The 18,258-nt window shown below is 39.8% G+C and overlaps 2 protein-coding genes across 3 annotated transcripts in view; one reads left to right on the forward strand and one right to left on the reverse strand.

Moving 5' to 3' along the window:
* Positions 1 to 1,249: 1,249 nt before the first annotated feature.
* Sytbeta (Synaptotagmin beta) overlaps positions 1,250 to 18,258 on the reverse strand; it is a 33,779-nt gene continuing 16,770 nt past the window's right edge. The window contains exons 1-7 of one of the 2 annotated variants that reach the window (XM_017164097.3): positions 4,107 to 4,552; positions 3,769 to 4,029; positions 3,216 to 3,702; positions 2,865 to 3,145; positions 2,661 to 2,810; positions 2,135 to 2,275; positions 1,250 to 1,932 (exon numbers count right to left, since the gene is read on the reverse strand). In XM_017164097.3, coding sequence (XP_017019586.1) covers positions 1,786 to 1,932; positions 2,135 to 2,275; positions 2,661 to 2,810; positions 2,865 to 3,145; positions 3,216 to 3,702; positions 3,769 to 4,029; positions 4,107 to 4,484 — 1,845 coding nt within the window. In that variant the 5' untranslated portion in view covers positions 4,485 to 4,552 and the 3' untranslated portion in view covers positions 1,250 to 1,785. Of the gene's footprint in view, positions 1,933 to 2,134; positions 2,276 to 2,660; positions 2,811 to 2,864; positions 3,146 to 3,215; positions 3,703 to 3,768; positions 4,030 to 4,106; positions 4,553 to 18,258 lie in introns of those variants that run through there. The other variant, XM_070286016.1, reaches the window with a different exon arrangement.
* LOC108072809 (uncharacterized) lies at positions 8,262 to 8,870 on the forward strand. Its single transcript, XM_017164102.3, has 2 exons — positions 8,262 to 8,558; positions 8,632 to 8,870. The coding sequence occupies exons 1-2, from the start codon at positions 8,381 to 8,383 to the stop codon at positions 8,712 to 8,714; spliced, it is 261 nt and encodes an 86-aa protein (XP_017019591.1). The 5' UTR covers positions 8,262 to 8,380; the 3' UTR covers positions 8,715 to 8,870.

Genomic DNA, 18,258 nt, shown 5'->3' on the forward strand with positions numbered 1-18,258 from the left:
TAGGTGGTGTTACTCCTCAATTTTAGGTTTAGCTTCCAACAGAGTCCCCGTAAGGCTACAATAAATAAACACTATCTGTAGGAAATATATTTGTATATATATGCAGTTTTGTACATTTCGCTTTGCTTTCGTGTTATTATTTTGCTTTGCATATTTCGTGCACATTTCATGTCCTTCTAAGAATTGTAAAGTAACAATGTTTTGCTTAAATCGGAGGTATTTCAGCATTTATCCTGTTGTGTTGTTATTTGTTGGGGTTTTATTCGGTATTTTCTCCGTGTCAGCAATGTGGTTCTGTGATTCGCCGGACATTCGGACAAATTGAAACAATTTATGTATGTAGAAGGATTTTTTTTATAGAAAAACTTTGTATAAGTATAGAGTGTATAATATATAGTATGTATATATATATTTTATTTATATGCTGGCTCCCTAGAGTATGTACTTGTTTTTTTGTCTAGTTAACACGTGCAGTGCTATGTATCCTTTATTTTTCAAGTCTTTGGTAAAGTACACACACACATTCAGTTTTTGTATTCGGCTGCGATATTTATACGGATTAAGTAGCATATTTTACACACATTATAAGGACAGATTTCCCATAATTCGTACGACAACACCAAAAACACACGCATAGATTTATGTGAAAGAAATCGTCAAACCCTCTTAGCTCTCAGTAGCAGCTCTCCACCCGTAAATTCTTATTATCCTTGCAATACTCGTTGTAAGCACATACAAAATAGTAGGCTAAAGTGCTCGAGAAAGGCTCCCTGGCATCCCTCGATAGACGTACTCAGTTGGAAGGAATATTCAACTTAACAATTAGCATAAGTTCTCTCCTTTTTTCTTGGTGCTCGTTCGCTTCTCCCCCTTGGCTCTGTGGGAGAAACTGTCAAACAGTTGACGACAACGACGACGACGACAAAACACACACAGGACTCGGAACGGGACACGGCAGGATCGAATGGCAAAAGGACAACAGGACGATGGCAATTTGTCAACTGTCGCCGTCACAAAAGAGCGACTCCTTCTAGGTCCTGGCATGATTGACGACCATTCACCTATACGAATATTATTCCCCGCGCGGTGTATTCATAATTATTTAAGAAATGCACACTTGAATACCTTACGGCGGATAAAAAGGAGCAAAAGGAGCAAAGGCAGGCGGCTCCTCAAGTGTCTGGTAAAGTCGTGTTTGAAATGTCAACAAGTCTCGGTGACAGTTTGTGTGTGCACCCTTGCTGTTTTATCCTTTTAGGTTTCTCCCCCAGGAACCGCTCACTCTCGAGAGATTGCACAAAATGCACAGTTTAAGGAACAACACAAAAAAATCCGTTAAATCAATTGCCCACAAAAACACATTCAATTAGCAAATGTCGTGGGCAATTTTCGAAGTTTCTGTCGTTGTGTAGGAACTTTTGATTGAGCTTCTTGGAGGGCAAGTTAATGCTTAGTTAAGTAGCTGCAGCCAGTGTATATATATATATTGTATACTCATATATATATATCTATATATAGGTGAGATTTTTTTGATTTCGTTATAAGCTTCAGAAAATGCAAATGGAAAATTCACACAGACACACAATTGGTTACACACGGTTACGGTAGAACACCTATTATCAGGGGTGCCCAAAAAAAACTAAAAGAAGACTTGTTCCATCCTTGTTTTTCCACAGCAAATAGAGAATCAAAGGAGCAAGGGAGCTAGGGGGCTAAGGAGCTGGGTAGCAAAGGTTTCAACTGGGCACCCCTGATCTATTAAGCAAATCATAACCCCTTAAGTGCCTAGCGAATGTAGTGCCACATGGCCGTCGGTTTCCGGGCATTGTTAATCATGTCGTGCCAGTGCTGGCACCCAGTTCCACTCTCCTGGGGCCCCAGGCCGCAGCACCCAATTTCCGTGGCCTCGCTCCCGGCCCCGACCACGTAAATCTGCAAAGATAAGCAGCCAAAGAAAAAATATAAAAAAATAAAATCAGATATCAGGTGCTGGCGAGGGAGTTTTTCAATTAAAACACACAACGATGGGCCAGCCATTAAACCGTGGCTATGGCCTGGAATTAGCAGCAAGGCTGTTAAAAACGGCCGAGGCCAGCGGTTTATGGATGCCAAAAGGTTAAAGGTTATACGTTACCTCGATGGCTGCATTGTGGAGATAATTTGATTGCAAATTAAACGTGAATGCCTCATTCCAGATGGGATTGGTGGGATCGTCGGACTTTGTGATGCTCGTCTTCTTTTTCTTGATGCGCTTGCCGTTTTGAATCAGGTAAATCTGTGAAGGAAATTCATTAAGTTTATGAGGCTTTGCTACACAAAGAACAAATTTTTTAATATTTCTAGGGTTAAGATAAAATAAATAATTTCTTTATCTTAGTAAAACTCTAAGGAAATTCCAGGAGAAAGCTGTGAAAGTTGACCGGCAACTGTCGCTTCATTTTGGTGATGTTAGAACCAGTTGGGAATTATATTATTACATATTATGTAATAATTTACCAGTAAAATCAGTGATATTTGCCCTTATATTAAGAAAGTAACTAGACGAAGCGAATCAGATACGATCTTTCAACTATTCAATTTTAGTTTTTAAATATAAATATCTATAATATTTCTTGTTTTATATATATTTTATTATTATATATTATTTTTCCAATGCATACCTTGACATAGGGTTCCTGAACCGTGTCCAAATTCCTTGCCTTCATTATCACCACCGTCAAACGCTCGGCCTGTGGCAAATAGTTCAAAGAGCAGAGCAGCTCCGGTCGATCCTCCTTGGGCTTCTTGGTGCGCAGCAAGTCTCCCCAAATCTTTAAAATATATTTTTTTTAATTTAAAGCATAAATAAAACTCACAAAACTTACCTCCACCGACTTGGACAGATCCAAACCATCCACTGAGATTCGAACCTCTCCAATGATATCATTGTGCGAGTAGCGATCATAGTCGAGCACCTGGAGAATCAGCTCCTTGCCTTGAAGCTGGTCGCGGGAAACCGGGAACTTGAAATGCTGGTCAAAGTAGGGGTTCGACTCGCCACGATGGATGTGAGTCTGTCGCTTTCGGCTGTCTACTTCTGGTTGCAGCATAAGCCGAACGTAAGGATCCCGGAAGCCGCCCTCTTCAATAGGACTGAGATTGTGAGCTAAAGGGTTAAGAAGTTAAGGATTTAAAATTACAATTTAGATTTAAAATAAATCAAAAATAGAACCCACCTTCAATCAGATGCACCGTCAAATCAAACAGGTGATAATCGTACTTTACACGCAAATGCAAGCGTCCCACGGCATGACTGGATTCAGGAGCTGTCAGATACACAGGACCATCGGGCAATCTATAAAGATCCGGCTGTAAAGCACCCAATGGCGAAGCTGGACCCATGGCGGGATCCACTCCAGGCTGTGATCTTGGCGGTATCAGCAATGGCGAAAGGCAACGACCTCCACCCACGCCCACACCCTTGCCCGAGCCACTACCCGAACCACCTGCCAGCGAAGCCAAACTGCCTTGCGAAGGACTGGGCGTTCTCATATCACCCGGATCCACCGAATGGGCAGGACTGCCACAGCGGGCATCCAAAGAAATGGTTCGCATGGGACTGGGTGACCTGGCCAAATGGTGGGGAAATGCCGGCTCACTGGGCAGCGAGCTGCGTCCGTCCGGTCCGAAGGTCCTTATCTGTGGAGAGGAGCCGCGATGACCCTGCCAAGCAAGTTCACAAAATTAAGAAAAATAATAAAAGAAAAAAGAAGGATAAATCCAACTCACCGAATGCCTGGATGGGGCACTGTCCACGCTGCTCTGGCTGGAGATGGACGGTGTGCGTTGGAGGCGCGGCGGGAAGGAGCGGCTCTGGTGATGCAAATGCAGCGGACTGTGGAACACCTCAGCGGGTCCGCGTAATATGTCCGTTCCAGTGGCCGAGACGGCGCCCATGTGATGATGATGATTCATGCCCATCCCTCCATGCATGCCATGCATATGGGTGGCCGGCTGGATGGGCTGGCACTCCTTGGCAATGGCCACCTCCTGGGGGGTTAAAAAAAGAAAGGATAAAGCTTTTTAGTAGGCTTTGCCAAGGGGAATTTTCGCGCTGCCATAAGAACCTCCGAGTCCGTGGGCAAATCACAGCTATCGCTGACACTACCGGCCGAAACGCTTCCAATGCCGCTGGTGGTCGACGTTACCGACGATGCCGATGGCGGCGGGGTCATGGGCTGTGGCGGCGGTGTGGTGGAACTGCCCGAGATACCATCTCCCGTTGGCAGGATGTGCACCAATCCCGGGCCACCGGAGCCATTACCACCGCCCACGGCCGATGTGCCGGAGGTGCCACTCCCACTGCCGCTGGGAGTGCCCTCATCTGCCGAATTCCGGTCGAGCGTTACCCGACGCACCGCTCCCACGCGCTCCTTGGCCATCCGGGACCAGGATTCGATGCGCTTGTGGGCCAGCCAACAGGCTGCCGGACCCAGGCCGCTCATCTTTTTCCCAATTACTGACGGAACTGTGGCTGTGCGAGAGCGCTCCTTTAGCTTTATTTTACTTTACTTTATTTTTCTGGAGGGAAGAAAGGAGATGCTGTTGCTTGGATACCTTTCAAAATTTGGTTGGGCAAAAAAAGAATTGTTGCTTCAATGCTTTTTGCTTTCTATACACTTGAAAAAACGAGGAAAGATATTTCTTTTAACATGTTAGAAATTTTGTTTACAAAAAACTAAGACTTTTAAAAAGAATAAGCCTTTATTTTCCTTGTATAAAAATAACATAAATCATTTCTTGATTTCCCACTCCTTTACAAATTAATCTAAAATTTTTCTACACTTAATAGATCTTAATTTTTCCCAGTGCATCCACACAATTGGTCGCTGTTAATCCGCTTAGGCAAATACACTCACACGCCATTGGATTTGTGTAAACCACCAGAGAGGAAATGAGGTAATGGACAGGATGAGATGAGTTGATGCCGGGCACGAGTGCGGTTTCAGCTTGAACTGGCCTTCAACTGGCATTAATTATGTTTCAATTTTGTTGCAGATCTTGGTACTAGTTATTTTTGAGTATTTTATTTTTTCAGAAATATTTTCTTTGGAAAATGAGCAGAGCAGCCGCTTATTTATTGCTGCTGTGACGCACTTTGCGGTTGAATGGTCACTAGTTAGTGGCTTTATTAAGCATCTGAATGGACCAAAAGCATCAAAAGGGGGTTGAGAGGGTATAAATACTAACTGTATAACCATGGCAACTGCACTAACGAACATTGTGCGTCAGAAGGACGCTACCGAAGCCGCTAATCAGGCTCTAAGTAGCTCCTAGCGTCATTATAATGGTGCCAAGGTGTTCTAAGAGGATAAGGACTAATTATCAGGCAAGAAAATTACTAGGAACATTAAACTATGATTTGTATTCTAATTTAACTTATGATAGCTTCAAGAATAAGGCCTTTAAAGTATTTTGGCATTTTTAAAAGATTTTTATAGCAAAGTGAAATATTTTTTAAGACCTTCCTTTAGTTTTTAAACATTAAAAATTACTAATAAATTATAAAAATTAATTTTTGGCTTTTGTTTACTTTAAAGTTATCTTCTGAGAAGCCTTTAAATTCAAGAAAGTAAAAAGTATAAATATGCTAAAAGCATCTTCTGCTGCTAATGAAAGTTTTATATTAACCACTTCCTGCTGGCAATTTCTGGCCAACTTTTGGTTAATATTAGACCAGAGTCTATGCCTATCTGGCAATCCTATAAATATGCAGAAGAAGCCTGCCCTCGTATCATGAATATGCAGACGAGGCATTCTCCTGGCAAACCTCACAATTCCCCAGCGGGCGATTTGTCTTGCAGTCCTCGCAGCACCTCTCCTATATAAACTTGGTCTTTTGCATTCCATTCGATTGCCACATCCTCATCCTTAGCCTCATCCTTATCCTCATCCACTTAAACTCCCCGAATTCCACGTTTTTCGTTACGCAGCGTGGCGAAAGGCGAAATGCGAATTCATTGGCATTCGTACACGCCCAAGTGCCGTTAAATAGAGGGGATTCCCAGGGATACATACCCTCTATAGAGTATAGGGAATGCATGAGAGGGGTGGTGGTTGTTCAATACAAAAGTAAACAAAAAACTTATTTTTCAAGTATTAAATAAATTAAATGAAATTAAGCACGTGTAGCGAATGACATCAAAACATGGCAACAAGGATAGGAGAGAGCGAGGCAGGAGATGGAGAAAAAAAGGAGGAGACGAAATCAAGGACCAACCCTCAAATTAGTTTGGGATAATAAAAATGTGCTCGGTCAAAGAAAAATGTTGTCCAGGTCGCACACACACACACATACATTTGGTGTGTCCCAAATGTGCTTGTGTTTGTGTGTGTGGTATGTCCTAGATCTTCTAAAAGGATTTTTATTGATTTCGTAACATTACTCTGAGTTATTCATCACTTTCATTGCTCTGACTGTCGCCGATTTGGCTGTAGATCCTGACAAGGAAGCAGCTGTTTTAGGAAATTTGAACTTTACAAATAGTTCCGGAAGAGCTAATGTTTTTTTTTATTTTGGGGGTGTTTAGTTAATATAATAACAAGTTAAAGGAGTAACTAGAAATTCATGAAAACTTTAAGGACAATTAAGTAAATAATATATATTTTAATCAAGGGAATATTTAAGGACGTTCCTAACGAAAGGTACATTTACCCTCAACATTAAAAAACACAAAATTGGGGTATAAAATTCAGGGGTTCATTTTTCTTTATTTCAAACCAAAAACTACCTCAAAGAAGAGATACTTAAACCCAACATACGTATTAAAATCTCCCCCTCGACATGTGCCACACTTAAATTAGAGTGTGAAATTAATACCAGAGATTAAAATGTGTTACAAGCTCTTCTAGGGAATTTTCAACTACAAAATACACTCTACAATATAGACACACATAAATGGCAACATAAACTAATAATTTGGGTGTCAGTTTCGAAGCTGTAAAGTGTCCTAATCACTAATCCCCTCAACTGTCCTCTGTCCGAAGGGTGGAGAAACTGCGAAAACATCAACACTAATTCCATTGAAATGCAGCCAACCGCACCGTTCCTAATTGACACCTATGTAAACTGCAATCAAAGCGACAAACAGCCAAGCCCACACTTGGGACACACATTTTTCTCACCCCCTTATAAATAGAAAATGAGCGAAAAATCCCAGTGAAAATACCCCAAAAAAAAAGTGGAAAGAAAAACTAAAAGCGGTTCGAACTCAAAGGCAGCCGCACCCATGGCCATGCATGCAACCTATCATCATTGCAACCCCCTCGCAGTACCCCTTGTCGTGTGGATAAATATGAAAATGAAATTTTCCAGCTTGTTTGGTATTGCTGCAGGATTGATTAATGGGATTTTCATCGCCATTCTCCTCTTGATGCTAGAGCATTTCCACTTCGTTGTGCAACGGCGAGCTCAACTTTCAACTTTGCTCGGTCACAGTACGAATTTTCTTCCCTCAGCCAGGTTGCTATTTTTCCTGGAAGCTTTCGATGGATTTTCCTGCTCTTGACTGTCAGTTATGAGCTTGCCTCACTAAGTGCTAAAACATTGGCTGTGAACGTAAGAGGGTGATGTGTGTGTTTGAGAGTATATATAAACACGGTAAAGCTCTCAGGCAGCTCAGCCCAGACGAATCTGACATACTTCAAAGATGTTGCCTTAAACTAGAAATTGCCCTGAACATCCTTGAGATACTTATGGATTTTTAGGGATGGATACATAGAAGAAAGCGGGGAAATCAAATGTAAGAAGGATTAATTATTAAAGCATTTTAAAGGGGGAGTTTGTGAGGTTAAAGTAAAGAAATTGTAGATTTTTATTGAAGCTACTCTTTGAAAGATAGGTTTATATAATGTAAATAAATTGAAAAAAATATTTTAAAATATTTCTAAAAGGTTTATAAATATTTAACACTCAGTCTCTCAAGTATACCCTTAAATTAAAATCCTATAAAATCCTTTCAAGCTCAAATTTAATTAAAATCAAACTCATTTTCCATATTTAATCCACAAACTAGTTATGCATAAAAGTTAAGGCCATTCTGAGCCAACTTTTTCGATTAAAATGCTTGCATTTCGGTGGCCAAATGCATCGTAATCCCCGCCGCATTCTAATTAGTTGCTCAAAGTCATTACAAACTTGTTGCTGCCAGTGGAAAATATTGGTACACAACTGCAGTTTGTTCTTGGCATGTGGAAACTTCAAGGGGAAACTTTCGATTAGCAGGCTGTGTGAGTTGTACTCAATCTTTCTCAGCCTCAATTTCTGTTCGACATCGTTTTAAAAATTGTTTTTGGACTACCAATTTTTAGTTGAACTCTTAATTCCTTCAAACGCACAGCCATGGTTGCCCGCCTCATCATGAGTTTTCTGCTGTTGGGCGAGCACATCCTGCCCAGAACTAAATTACTTCATCAATCACTGATTCCTGTCCGGGGAATGGCCAGAAGGAGGGGCCACAGCACCGAGAAGGGCAAGAAGATCTGCGAGAGGAATCGGTTCTTTGGCGGCTGCTTTCGGAGTAAGTTTTGCCAAAACACTCATTAAGGGGGAGTTTCATTTCCATTTCCTAAATTTTCCGATCTCTTTTTTAGCGAATCAAGCTTATAGGAAGAAGCAGAAGGGCACGTGTTGTAGGGATCCCTGCAAGGATGGAGCCTGCCATCCCGGCAAATAGTTGGCATTAACTAAAAATCACTAAGTGTCAACCACCAACTTCTGGATTCCGTTTACATATGTTGGAAATAGTTCATTTTCTCCTGGCAAGGAAAACAAAAGGTTGGTCGATAAACAAGTCGAAAATATAAAAATTAAAAAAGCATTTTAAAAATAACTCTAAACCAGTTTTATTTCATTTATAATATATTTTATATTTTAATAAAACACAAGATACTGTATGGAAATTACTTTTAAATATTCACCCATTCTCCCTAACAGAAAATGTAGATTTTCCCAACTTAATTTCAAAACTTATCCCAGCTCAAAGGTGTGGGAGTTGCTGCACATTTCCTTATAAATTTCATGTGTACTTAGTGGCTCTTTGCATGTGTGGGTGTTATCTGTATCTGAAAGTGCAGCGCACACCGGAGTCACTGGTAATGTATCTACACAAACAAAAGATACGTGAGGTAGTCCGGTGAAAAACGCTCAGCATCTGTTGACACCTGTTTGTGGGGAGGCCAACACCACCCACCCAACCAGTTTTCCACACCGCCCGCCCGTCTTATGGGGCTGTCATCGGCAGACAGGACCTGTGTCCGTCCCTCTAAAGCTGCCATTGTGCGATGCATACATTTTAATCCTATTAGCACAATAGTTACTGTTATTTCATATTGCTGTAATTTTTCTAGATTGCTCTCCCTGCCACAGACACGCCAGCCAGCAAGAGAATAAAAAAAAACGCACAAAACCAACAACGCCTGTCACTCCAGCCGAGCGACGTCCTTGAGCTTGACCACCATCGCCACCGCCACCCCAAAGTCCAAGGCCAAGCCAAAGCCATTCCCACACCCACACACACTCGCACTCACACTCACCCTCACACCTCTGGGAAATGGGGAAAATGGGAAATGCAAAATTAGAAATGGAAATTGTCATCGCCGTTGTTGTTTCAGTTTCAGTTTCGGTTTTTTATTGTATGCACAAATATCCTGCGGTGTGGTCTGCTTTAGAAGTCCTGGCCAGAATACTTAGGTGCGGTCTACTGCAGTCTTCGAATTCGCTGAAAGCTTCTCTGCGTGTTTCGTCCAGGTGCAAAAGGCTTCAGCCGCTTAAATGCAGCAAAGACGGGGATGTTGGAAAAATGGAAAAGTGGCCACAGATGGTCAGTGACTGACGACGAGTTGGGGCCAAGGATTTGACTCTCAATGAGAAAGGTTTTCGCATTCCTGAGTACGGATTTACGGGGCTCATTTGAATTCCAAAGTGAGTGAGGAATGAACGGGCTAAAGTGCCTCTATAACGCTTCACCTGTGGCTTTTATGTTGCACTTTGTTAAAACTAACGATTTTTTGAGGAAGCCAAGAAAGTTGAAGGATTTCTGGGAAGGCAAAAGTAAATAAATCTGCATTTTAAGTTTACAATTTTTGAAATACATTTTTGAAGTATTTTTTAGGAATTTTAAAGGAATAAGGTATAAGGCTCTAAAAAAATTGCAAAATATACAAATTTATAAGATCGAAAATAACTTCTACACTGCCTTGCAAATTTCAGACTAAAATTATAATATTCTCCTAGGGTATTAAAAAACCTCCCACAACAAATTTTGAAAACTACTTCTAATCCATTTTTAAGTTGTTTAAATTTAACTTTAACTGCAACTTCCCCCACATAGCAGCTGTCCACTTAGATGCTTATTTATTTCAGTTTACTTTCAACTTTGGTAAATGAGCCATGTCCCTGGCGGAAACTTTATAAACTGACATGTGTCCGCTTGCCAGAAACTACTGACGAACTCATTAGGACCTTGGGATGGCCAGGCTAAAGGATAATCTGGCTGCCAAAAAAAAAAAAAAAATGGGAACAATTAACAATCAAATTAGGTATGCACACGACTTTATTGTAGTTTGGACAAAAGCCAAACAATTGGCCGGGATAACTTTTGACACACGTCGTCTAAGCCGTAATGTGAGCCGGGGCCAAAAAGGAGGATAGGTTCTTCCAGCAATCCCTGGACTCAGGAACAAGGCTGCCGGAATCAGGAACCACGAACAAGGAGTCCCGGCAGCCGACAAATGAACAGCAAACACACATACAATAAGATTTCCGCTGCATAAGTCCTTTGTAATCTCATTTAAATAATTGCGGCCAACAAAGTGGAAGTGAGAGGCGATGTCTGCTCGCCGGCAGACAAAAACCAAATCCGCAAATCTCAGCTTCTAGCCAAACAGACGGACGGATGGTCGGACGGGCAGTCAGCCATTCCAAACGTGGCCGGAAATTAAAATGTAAAACAGCAGCTCATTATACGCTCACCTACACACGCTCACACAAAGAACAGAGAGAGAGAGTGGGCGATTGAGAAGGACGAATGACTGGCAGGACTTGGCTTATACTGCACAACGGCAACGGTAATTCATCTTGCACTTTTTGTGGCTTAAAGGAAATTAGGTTGCTCACCAGCTCGTGCACTTTATGATCCTGCCACGCAATTTGTGCTGCCTGTTATTGCCCCGGACATTTATGGGGCAACTCCATTTGTGGCACGCTGCGGGGGCAACTGAAAACGGCCAACTGGCATGCCAACTTTGTACCCCGGCCTTGGATGCACTTTATTGGCCAACCTCGCATAAAACTAGTCTTTATGGCCAACACCTTAAAAATGCAAAGGACACGAAACAGAGATGGGTTTCGATTACGATTCGGCTGCAACGATGCAACGATTTTAACGAATGTTAAATGTAGTAGAAAGTGCAGTCAAAGTATTGCAATTGTAAATATAATAGGAGTAAGGATACTAATTTCCACTAAAATCATACACTTATAAGAATGTTTACCTAAAATCGCTCTGAAAAAGCTGCTCTAAAAAGTCAGTTTAAAGGATATACTACACCATAGGTTAGGTTAGGCTAAACCAAAAATATTATAAAAAATAATATAGTTTAAATGTTAAGCGTGAATGCCCTCCAAGTCGTCCTGAAAGAACAGTCCTTAAAAACACAGTTTCCCGCAAGGATTTTCAACAGTTTCGCGCACATATTGTCGAAGGAAATCAGTGGGAAATGGCGCAGTTATTGTGTGGCGAGAGAAAAAAAATATTCCGATCCAACACTTGTCCCGGGACAAGGGAAAACTGCCGATGATAATCCGCTCATCAAACGTCAATACAGCCAGCTCCCAACGAACGGAGAAGGGAGCTCCGAGCTCCGGAGCTCGGCGGTGGCCGGATGCCTGTCTGTCAACTTGTTTACAAAGCCGAGATGCGAACGAACGAGTCCTGGCCGCAGTTCTGGTGAGTAGAGACAGGACATCATCATCTGTAGCCACCCGGAGGCAAGAAATTAATCACCAATACAATGAAAATTGTGCGGCTGCAGTACATCGATTGCACTTAGCTGTGGCAGCTTTTCCCTGGTCGTGGTCGTGATCCTGGTCCCTTTCCCGTATCCTTTCCATCCTGGTAAATAGCCCCGCGGCCACACGCACACAGTGGCTCACAAAAGGGTTTTGCCTGGCGGAATGTGTTTAATGCTATTTGCTCTATTCTATTCTAGGGTTTTTATTTGGTTGAGAAATGGGGAGAGTAAGAGCCTTGCATTTGGTGGATAAGTTTCACAAAAAATGATTTCAGATCGGTAAGTTGATTGAGATCTGGATTATAGGTGATTATAGGAAGAATTGTGGCACTTGTTGGGTTACCCTTATGAGCATGTGAATTTTCTAATTGAAGGTTTATGAGTTTTTTAAAGAGTTTAGGGATATTTAAGAACAGAAGCGGAATGGAGAATAATTCACAATTCTTGTTATTCATTGAATATAAATTTTTTAAAATGAAAATTGTATATTATTCTCTAAGTAATACAGTTATTTCTTCAATTAAGAAACCCTTTAAATAATTTAATTAAAAATTTAATACACTTTCCTCCATTAACAAGCCATATTCACAGTCCAGTTAGTTGTCAAAATCTGTTAGCAAACTTCCTGCCATTTGCTACCTTTTTACTATTCCGACAATGTCCCCCCTTCCCCTCTTCCTTTGCGGTTTCAATCAAAACAAAATCAGACTCAATATTGCCATAAACAAATACAATGTAAGCCGAGAAATGTTTTTGCAAATCGCTGTGTGCAAAAGGAGCCAAAAATAAGGAAAACTGAAAATAAGGGATCAAAAGGAGTGCCCGCCTCTCGACAATTTGGCCATTTAACCCTTCGCAAATCAAAGGACTATTGTCTGAGAGCGGCAGAGGGGAGCAGAAACTGCACTGGGATGCATTGACATGATCCGATTTGCCATCTATTCAGATAATTCAGATATATAGAAATGCTGATGGCGATTGAAAATGCATGTTGCATGCAGGCGAATTATTCGCAATTCAATCTTGTTAAGGGACTTGAATTTGCTCAAGGACATTCACAGGACCTCCACTCCACTGCGCGAATGTAAATGTAGTCCCCCGATGCCAGAAACTTTTCTTCAAGCCCCTCAAACATTGTGACGTCAATGGCCTCGACATCGTCTCGGTTCAGCTGTTTATTTGTTGACTTTGCCCCAAAGAGTTTCAATTAGGCGCAGCATTTTCTGTTTTCAAAGTTTTAAATATAAACAAAGCCCATCTAAATTTCGGATGTGTTGTTGTAGAGGTTCTATATATATTCTTTTTTTTTTAGGTGATCTCCCAGCACAGCGATAATTTCATTGGGCTAAGCCAACTTACATTTTGTTGGACAGTTGATTTTTGACAAGGGAATGACATTGGGCGGCCATAAACTTTGGCTTAAAAGTGTTTAGGCTCAAATTAAAGCTGAAGGTTGGCGGGGTTTATTGAAATTAAATCGTTGTGAAAGGGATTATGGTTCATTTTTAAGAAATATATAAAGAAACCTTGGTTGGAAATGTAAACTATACATAGTGTAGATAATTGTACATAATTATTAACATGAGGAAAGGAAACTCAGACTAAAAAATATGTACCTGTCATTAAATGCAAATATTAGTTTAATTCTTAAATAACATTTTTTCACTAACCCTTATTCACTTAATTAACTTCACTTCTCTCTATTTTTTCCAACAGTTTTTATCATCTCGCCCCCACCTGATGGACATTTCAATTGTCAGTTTCTGATGGACAAATTAATTATTGCCTGAAATTTGATTGCCATTTGCCCGGGCAACAGGGCCCCAACTTTTTGCCCTCCGCCGGGAATTCCCCATCCTTCCCCCCAAAATGTTTTACCATCCTGCAGAAAAGGTCCTGACAAATCGATGAGTCGGGTTGTGTGAGAGGAGTGGCTGAGTTCGTGTGAGCCCCAGAATCGTTATCAGGGCATCATTTTTGGCTTTCATCTCTCTGTCGCTGGGATTTCACCTCCTCCTGCGTCTTGCCTGACTTTACCTCTCATCTCCCCCTGCTTTCTGGCTATAAAAAATATATATTTTTTTGAAAACTTTTTGGCTTGCATAAGTCTGCCTGAGTGCTCGATGTGTGCTATATGGATTTTAGCCGCGGGCACAGACACCCGGAGTCAGGTTTCAATATCTCGAATGTCGCCGCAAATTGCCTGCGAAAAATCTATTGCAAAATTTTACGTAATTTTTTTTTTCTGCGTTTTATGGAAATTCGTTTTGTTGAAAAAATGCCTTGCTCTTTTATTGCATTCAAACTTTTGTGTTATTCTTTAATTTGATTGCGTGTCTTCTTTGTAAATGAAAGCCACGGATAGCTGGTGGATTTTCGTTTATTTCCTTGGAAGAAATGGAAATATTTTCGCTTGGCTTTTGTGAGTGAAAGAAATTTGAAAGTTCTGTTTCGTGGAGAGAATTCCACGAAAGCAAAATTAAAAGTTTGGAGAGTCTTTGGATATATATACTATTGATTTTGGTTCAGTGCACTCTCAATCCTTCCACCCAGCCTGCTTTACGTGATTCCATTTCCATTTCGATTCCATTCCAAAGGGGGCGGCTTTCACTGGACGCCATCATGCATCTTAATTGCATTTGCATATTGCACTGACCATAAGTGCATTAAGCCCGGCCCGAACTTCCAGCTGATGCTGCCACACATCCGCATCCGCAGCCACTTCGTCATGGCCATTGTTTATTGTTTATTTATTGCGCTTTTAATTAACTGCCGGAGCAGCTCTGTGTTTCTGTGTCAGGTTATTCGCCACGCCTCAAGGCCACCCACCTATTTTACTTTTCCGCCCCAGTGTTTGCCCTTTTTTTATGGATGACTTGGGGCCTGGTAAACAACGCATGCATATTGAAACAGTGAATCGAAAAAGTCTCTGGCTGAAAGTTAATGAAATCAGTTTGTTGAAAAGATTCTCTGGGTATGGTAAAAAGTATATAAATATATTTAAAGCATTAAACATTCCTTTTGAAATCAGAATACATTTTAATAAAGCCTTTGGCAATCATAAATCATGTAATGTGCTTTAACTATTATTAAATCATAAGAATTTTTCTGAAAAATAAAAATCAGAAAGCCAAAATTCCTGGAAAATGCAACATACAGTATTTTCCATTAAATATTTATTGGCCGAAATCTCATTCATGCAACTGTTTAAGCCTTGAAATAAAGGGATTATGAGAAAAAATCGCTTGGTATCAGTTTTAAAGTTTTTTTCATGGCGTTGTTTTATACGAAATCAGATCAGACCCAGGGATTGTGCATTTTTTCAGCTATATTTATTTTTATTTTATATTTTTCACCCTTTCGCCGTTGGCAATCAAATCCAAACCAGCGAACCGACTGTCCAGCGGAAATCAAGTAAACTAATTTAACAGGACACAAACACTGAATGAAGGACAGGGTTTGTGCAAGAACAACTACACATACAAATACAAGTGCAATCATTTGAATAAATCATATAATAAACTCAATTCTCCTACTCATACACTTGTAAAAATACTATATACATAAGATCTATATATATATTTAATTAACACTTTTTGCAAGGGAAATTATTTTAATAAGGGTTAAATTGTAAACTTTGAATCGATAATAAAATACTTTTTATTTTCTTTGAAAGCATTATTAATTTATTATTAATTTTACAACATATTTAAAAATAAATTTTATTTTTAATTAATTTAAAATTTAAAGGATAATTACAAAACATATAAACATCTTGCAAATTTTATTTAAGAAATTTTACCCACAAAATAATAACTTTTAACGAGAGTTTTCCAGTATATATTTAATTTTGACATAAAATATCTTTGGTTTTACTATAAAAATATACCTATATTTAAAATATGTTTAAATCCTTTAGTAATTTAACAAATTCTTTTTCCAACTGCATTTATGTGCCAGTTCCAGCTTGTTGAGCTTTTGGCCGGAAATGCATTGGCTAACCAAGAGGGAAATGGGGAGTTACGCCAAAAGGGGGCAGAATCAGTAGGGTCCTGCGTGGGGCAGGATAACGCAATCAAGTCATACATATGCAATTTGTATGCATGAGCACTCCCATCTATGGATATGAGTATGAGTATGAGTGTGCGTGCATATCTGTATCTAAGTAATTGCCAGAGCTGAAAGATATTTGGCATAGAAGCATCGGGAGTGCAGCTCTCGTGCCAAATTTAGATTTACGACTTTCCAAGCAAGCAGTCAGCCGGAAAGCGAAGAAAAAGGCCAAGAAAAGGAAAAAATATAAGACCAATAGATACCCGACTATCACCTATTTTGTAAGAAGTATTAGCAGCTTTAAAATTAAGTTGAGACCGACAAAAAAAATGTATTTAGGGATTAATTATTATATTAGACGTTTTAAGAGCCAATATAGTAATAAATACATATTATCTTACAAATTTCAAATATTGTAAATGATATTAGAAAATTTAAAAGAAAATATCATTTCTCTCAAAAATCTATAAAAAATGTTATACATTTTTATATTTTGAATATATACTCTCTACTTCAGATCCTCATGACCATTTCTATTCATTTATTGCAACATTATAGGATCACAAATGCAATCATGATCCCATTATACCCTTGTATAAAAGGAAAATCGTAACCAACTGCAACTGTTACTCCTACGCGGACAGCTGAAGATCCCCTCTTGAAGTCAGCCCCTCCTCCGTTGCTTTGTTTGGCCAAATCCTCTCTGGATTTTTTTGGCCCGTGACTCGTTGCAGCCATTTTTGTCCTTCTAATTGTGACAAATTGTGTGGCACATGCAACATGCTCTCGCACACATACATATGTGTGTGTGTGCCAACGCGTGTCACACACTCACTGTCTTCCTCTGTCTCTCCCGCGGGCTGCCATTTATTGTTATCCACAAAATGCTGACATATTTTTCTATTATACGCTCCCTCATTGATATAATTTATGGACTCCCAGCCAGGCAACCATATATGTATGTATGTATATGGAGTGCGACATAGAGAGCCACAGCTCCCAGAAGCCTTTCGTGTGCGTTTTTAATGGGAGAGATGAAAGGACCGAGTGGTCTAAGGATGGGCATAGGGATATGAATAAGGATGGAAATAGGAACAGCAACAGGAGTGCTAGGATGTTGTGGAAGCACGTGAATAGCAGCGGGAGCAACAATAACATTTAATAGGCGCAAGGGGCCAAGGGATATCAGACTAAACATGTCCTGATTTGACTCCTCATTGTGCACGGTAAGAAATTTAATTTGCTAAGTCCGAATGAAGAATTTATACATTTATTTAATAAGTCAAAAATTATAAAAGACAAAATATTAATACAACATAGAAAACATTAAAATATGTGTTGACTAACTGAATAACATAAATAAGTGTTTAGCCTAAATACCTAATTCCTTAATTGATTTCTTTAAAGTTTTTCTATAAAGATAATTTTAAGAATTTTGTTTAACCTTTTTAAACTTTTTCTGATAATTATAATCTTACCAATTTTAAAATGCTTAAACATTTTGTATCCAAATAAAAATGCATTAATAAACTCGGATCTATTATATATATTTCAAGGTAAGTAGAGCAGCAATTCTTTCCATCTCTTTTCATAAATATAAAATATTAAAAATATCCTTTTATTTCAAATAAAAACCCTATCTATATCATAAATTAACATTAACATAAAAAACCTAATGTTTTTCTCAATAAATTTTAAATGAGTGGCATTAAGTGAAAGTGTTTGTGGCATATGCAACATATTGGTTTTTTTACGACCCTCTCACACCATTATAATACTCATATATGTATGTTTTTTGTTTTAGTGTAGGAGGGTCTGCCATCTTCTCTGGTTAATAGCGAAATTCCCCTGCCACAAAACCACACAGCTGCTCCATTAACGCTCGCTGGCAGAGCGATGGAGACAATCCCCCCAACGAATTTGTGCACTCGCCTGATTCGTTTTCTATAAATAATTATATTAACTTTGCTTTTTGCTCTTGACTAGGCCCAAAAACAGGGCAAGGACTCCGCCAAAGGACTCATCAGTCAGTGTGCTGCATTTTTGGGACCGCGCCTAGAAGCTAGCGAGGAGCACAGGGCGCATACGAAATTTTTGTGGCAATACCTCGGAAAAATGAAATAGCAGAGAGATGGGAAAAGCGACACAGGTTCA

The sequence above is a fragment of the Drosophila kikkawai genome, chromosome 3L (genome assembly GCF_030179895.1).
Source record: "Drosophila kikkawai strain 14028-0561.14 chromosome 3L, DkikHiC1v2, whole genome shotgun sequence".
Taxonomy (NCBI): Eukaryota; Metazoa; Arthropoda; class Insecta; order Diptera; family Drosophilidae; genus Drosophila; species Drosophila kikkawai.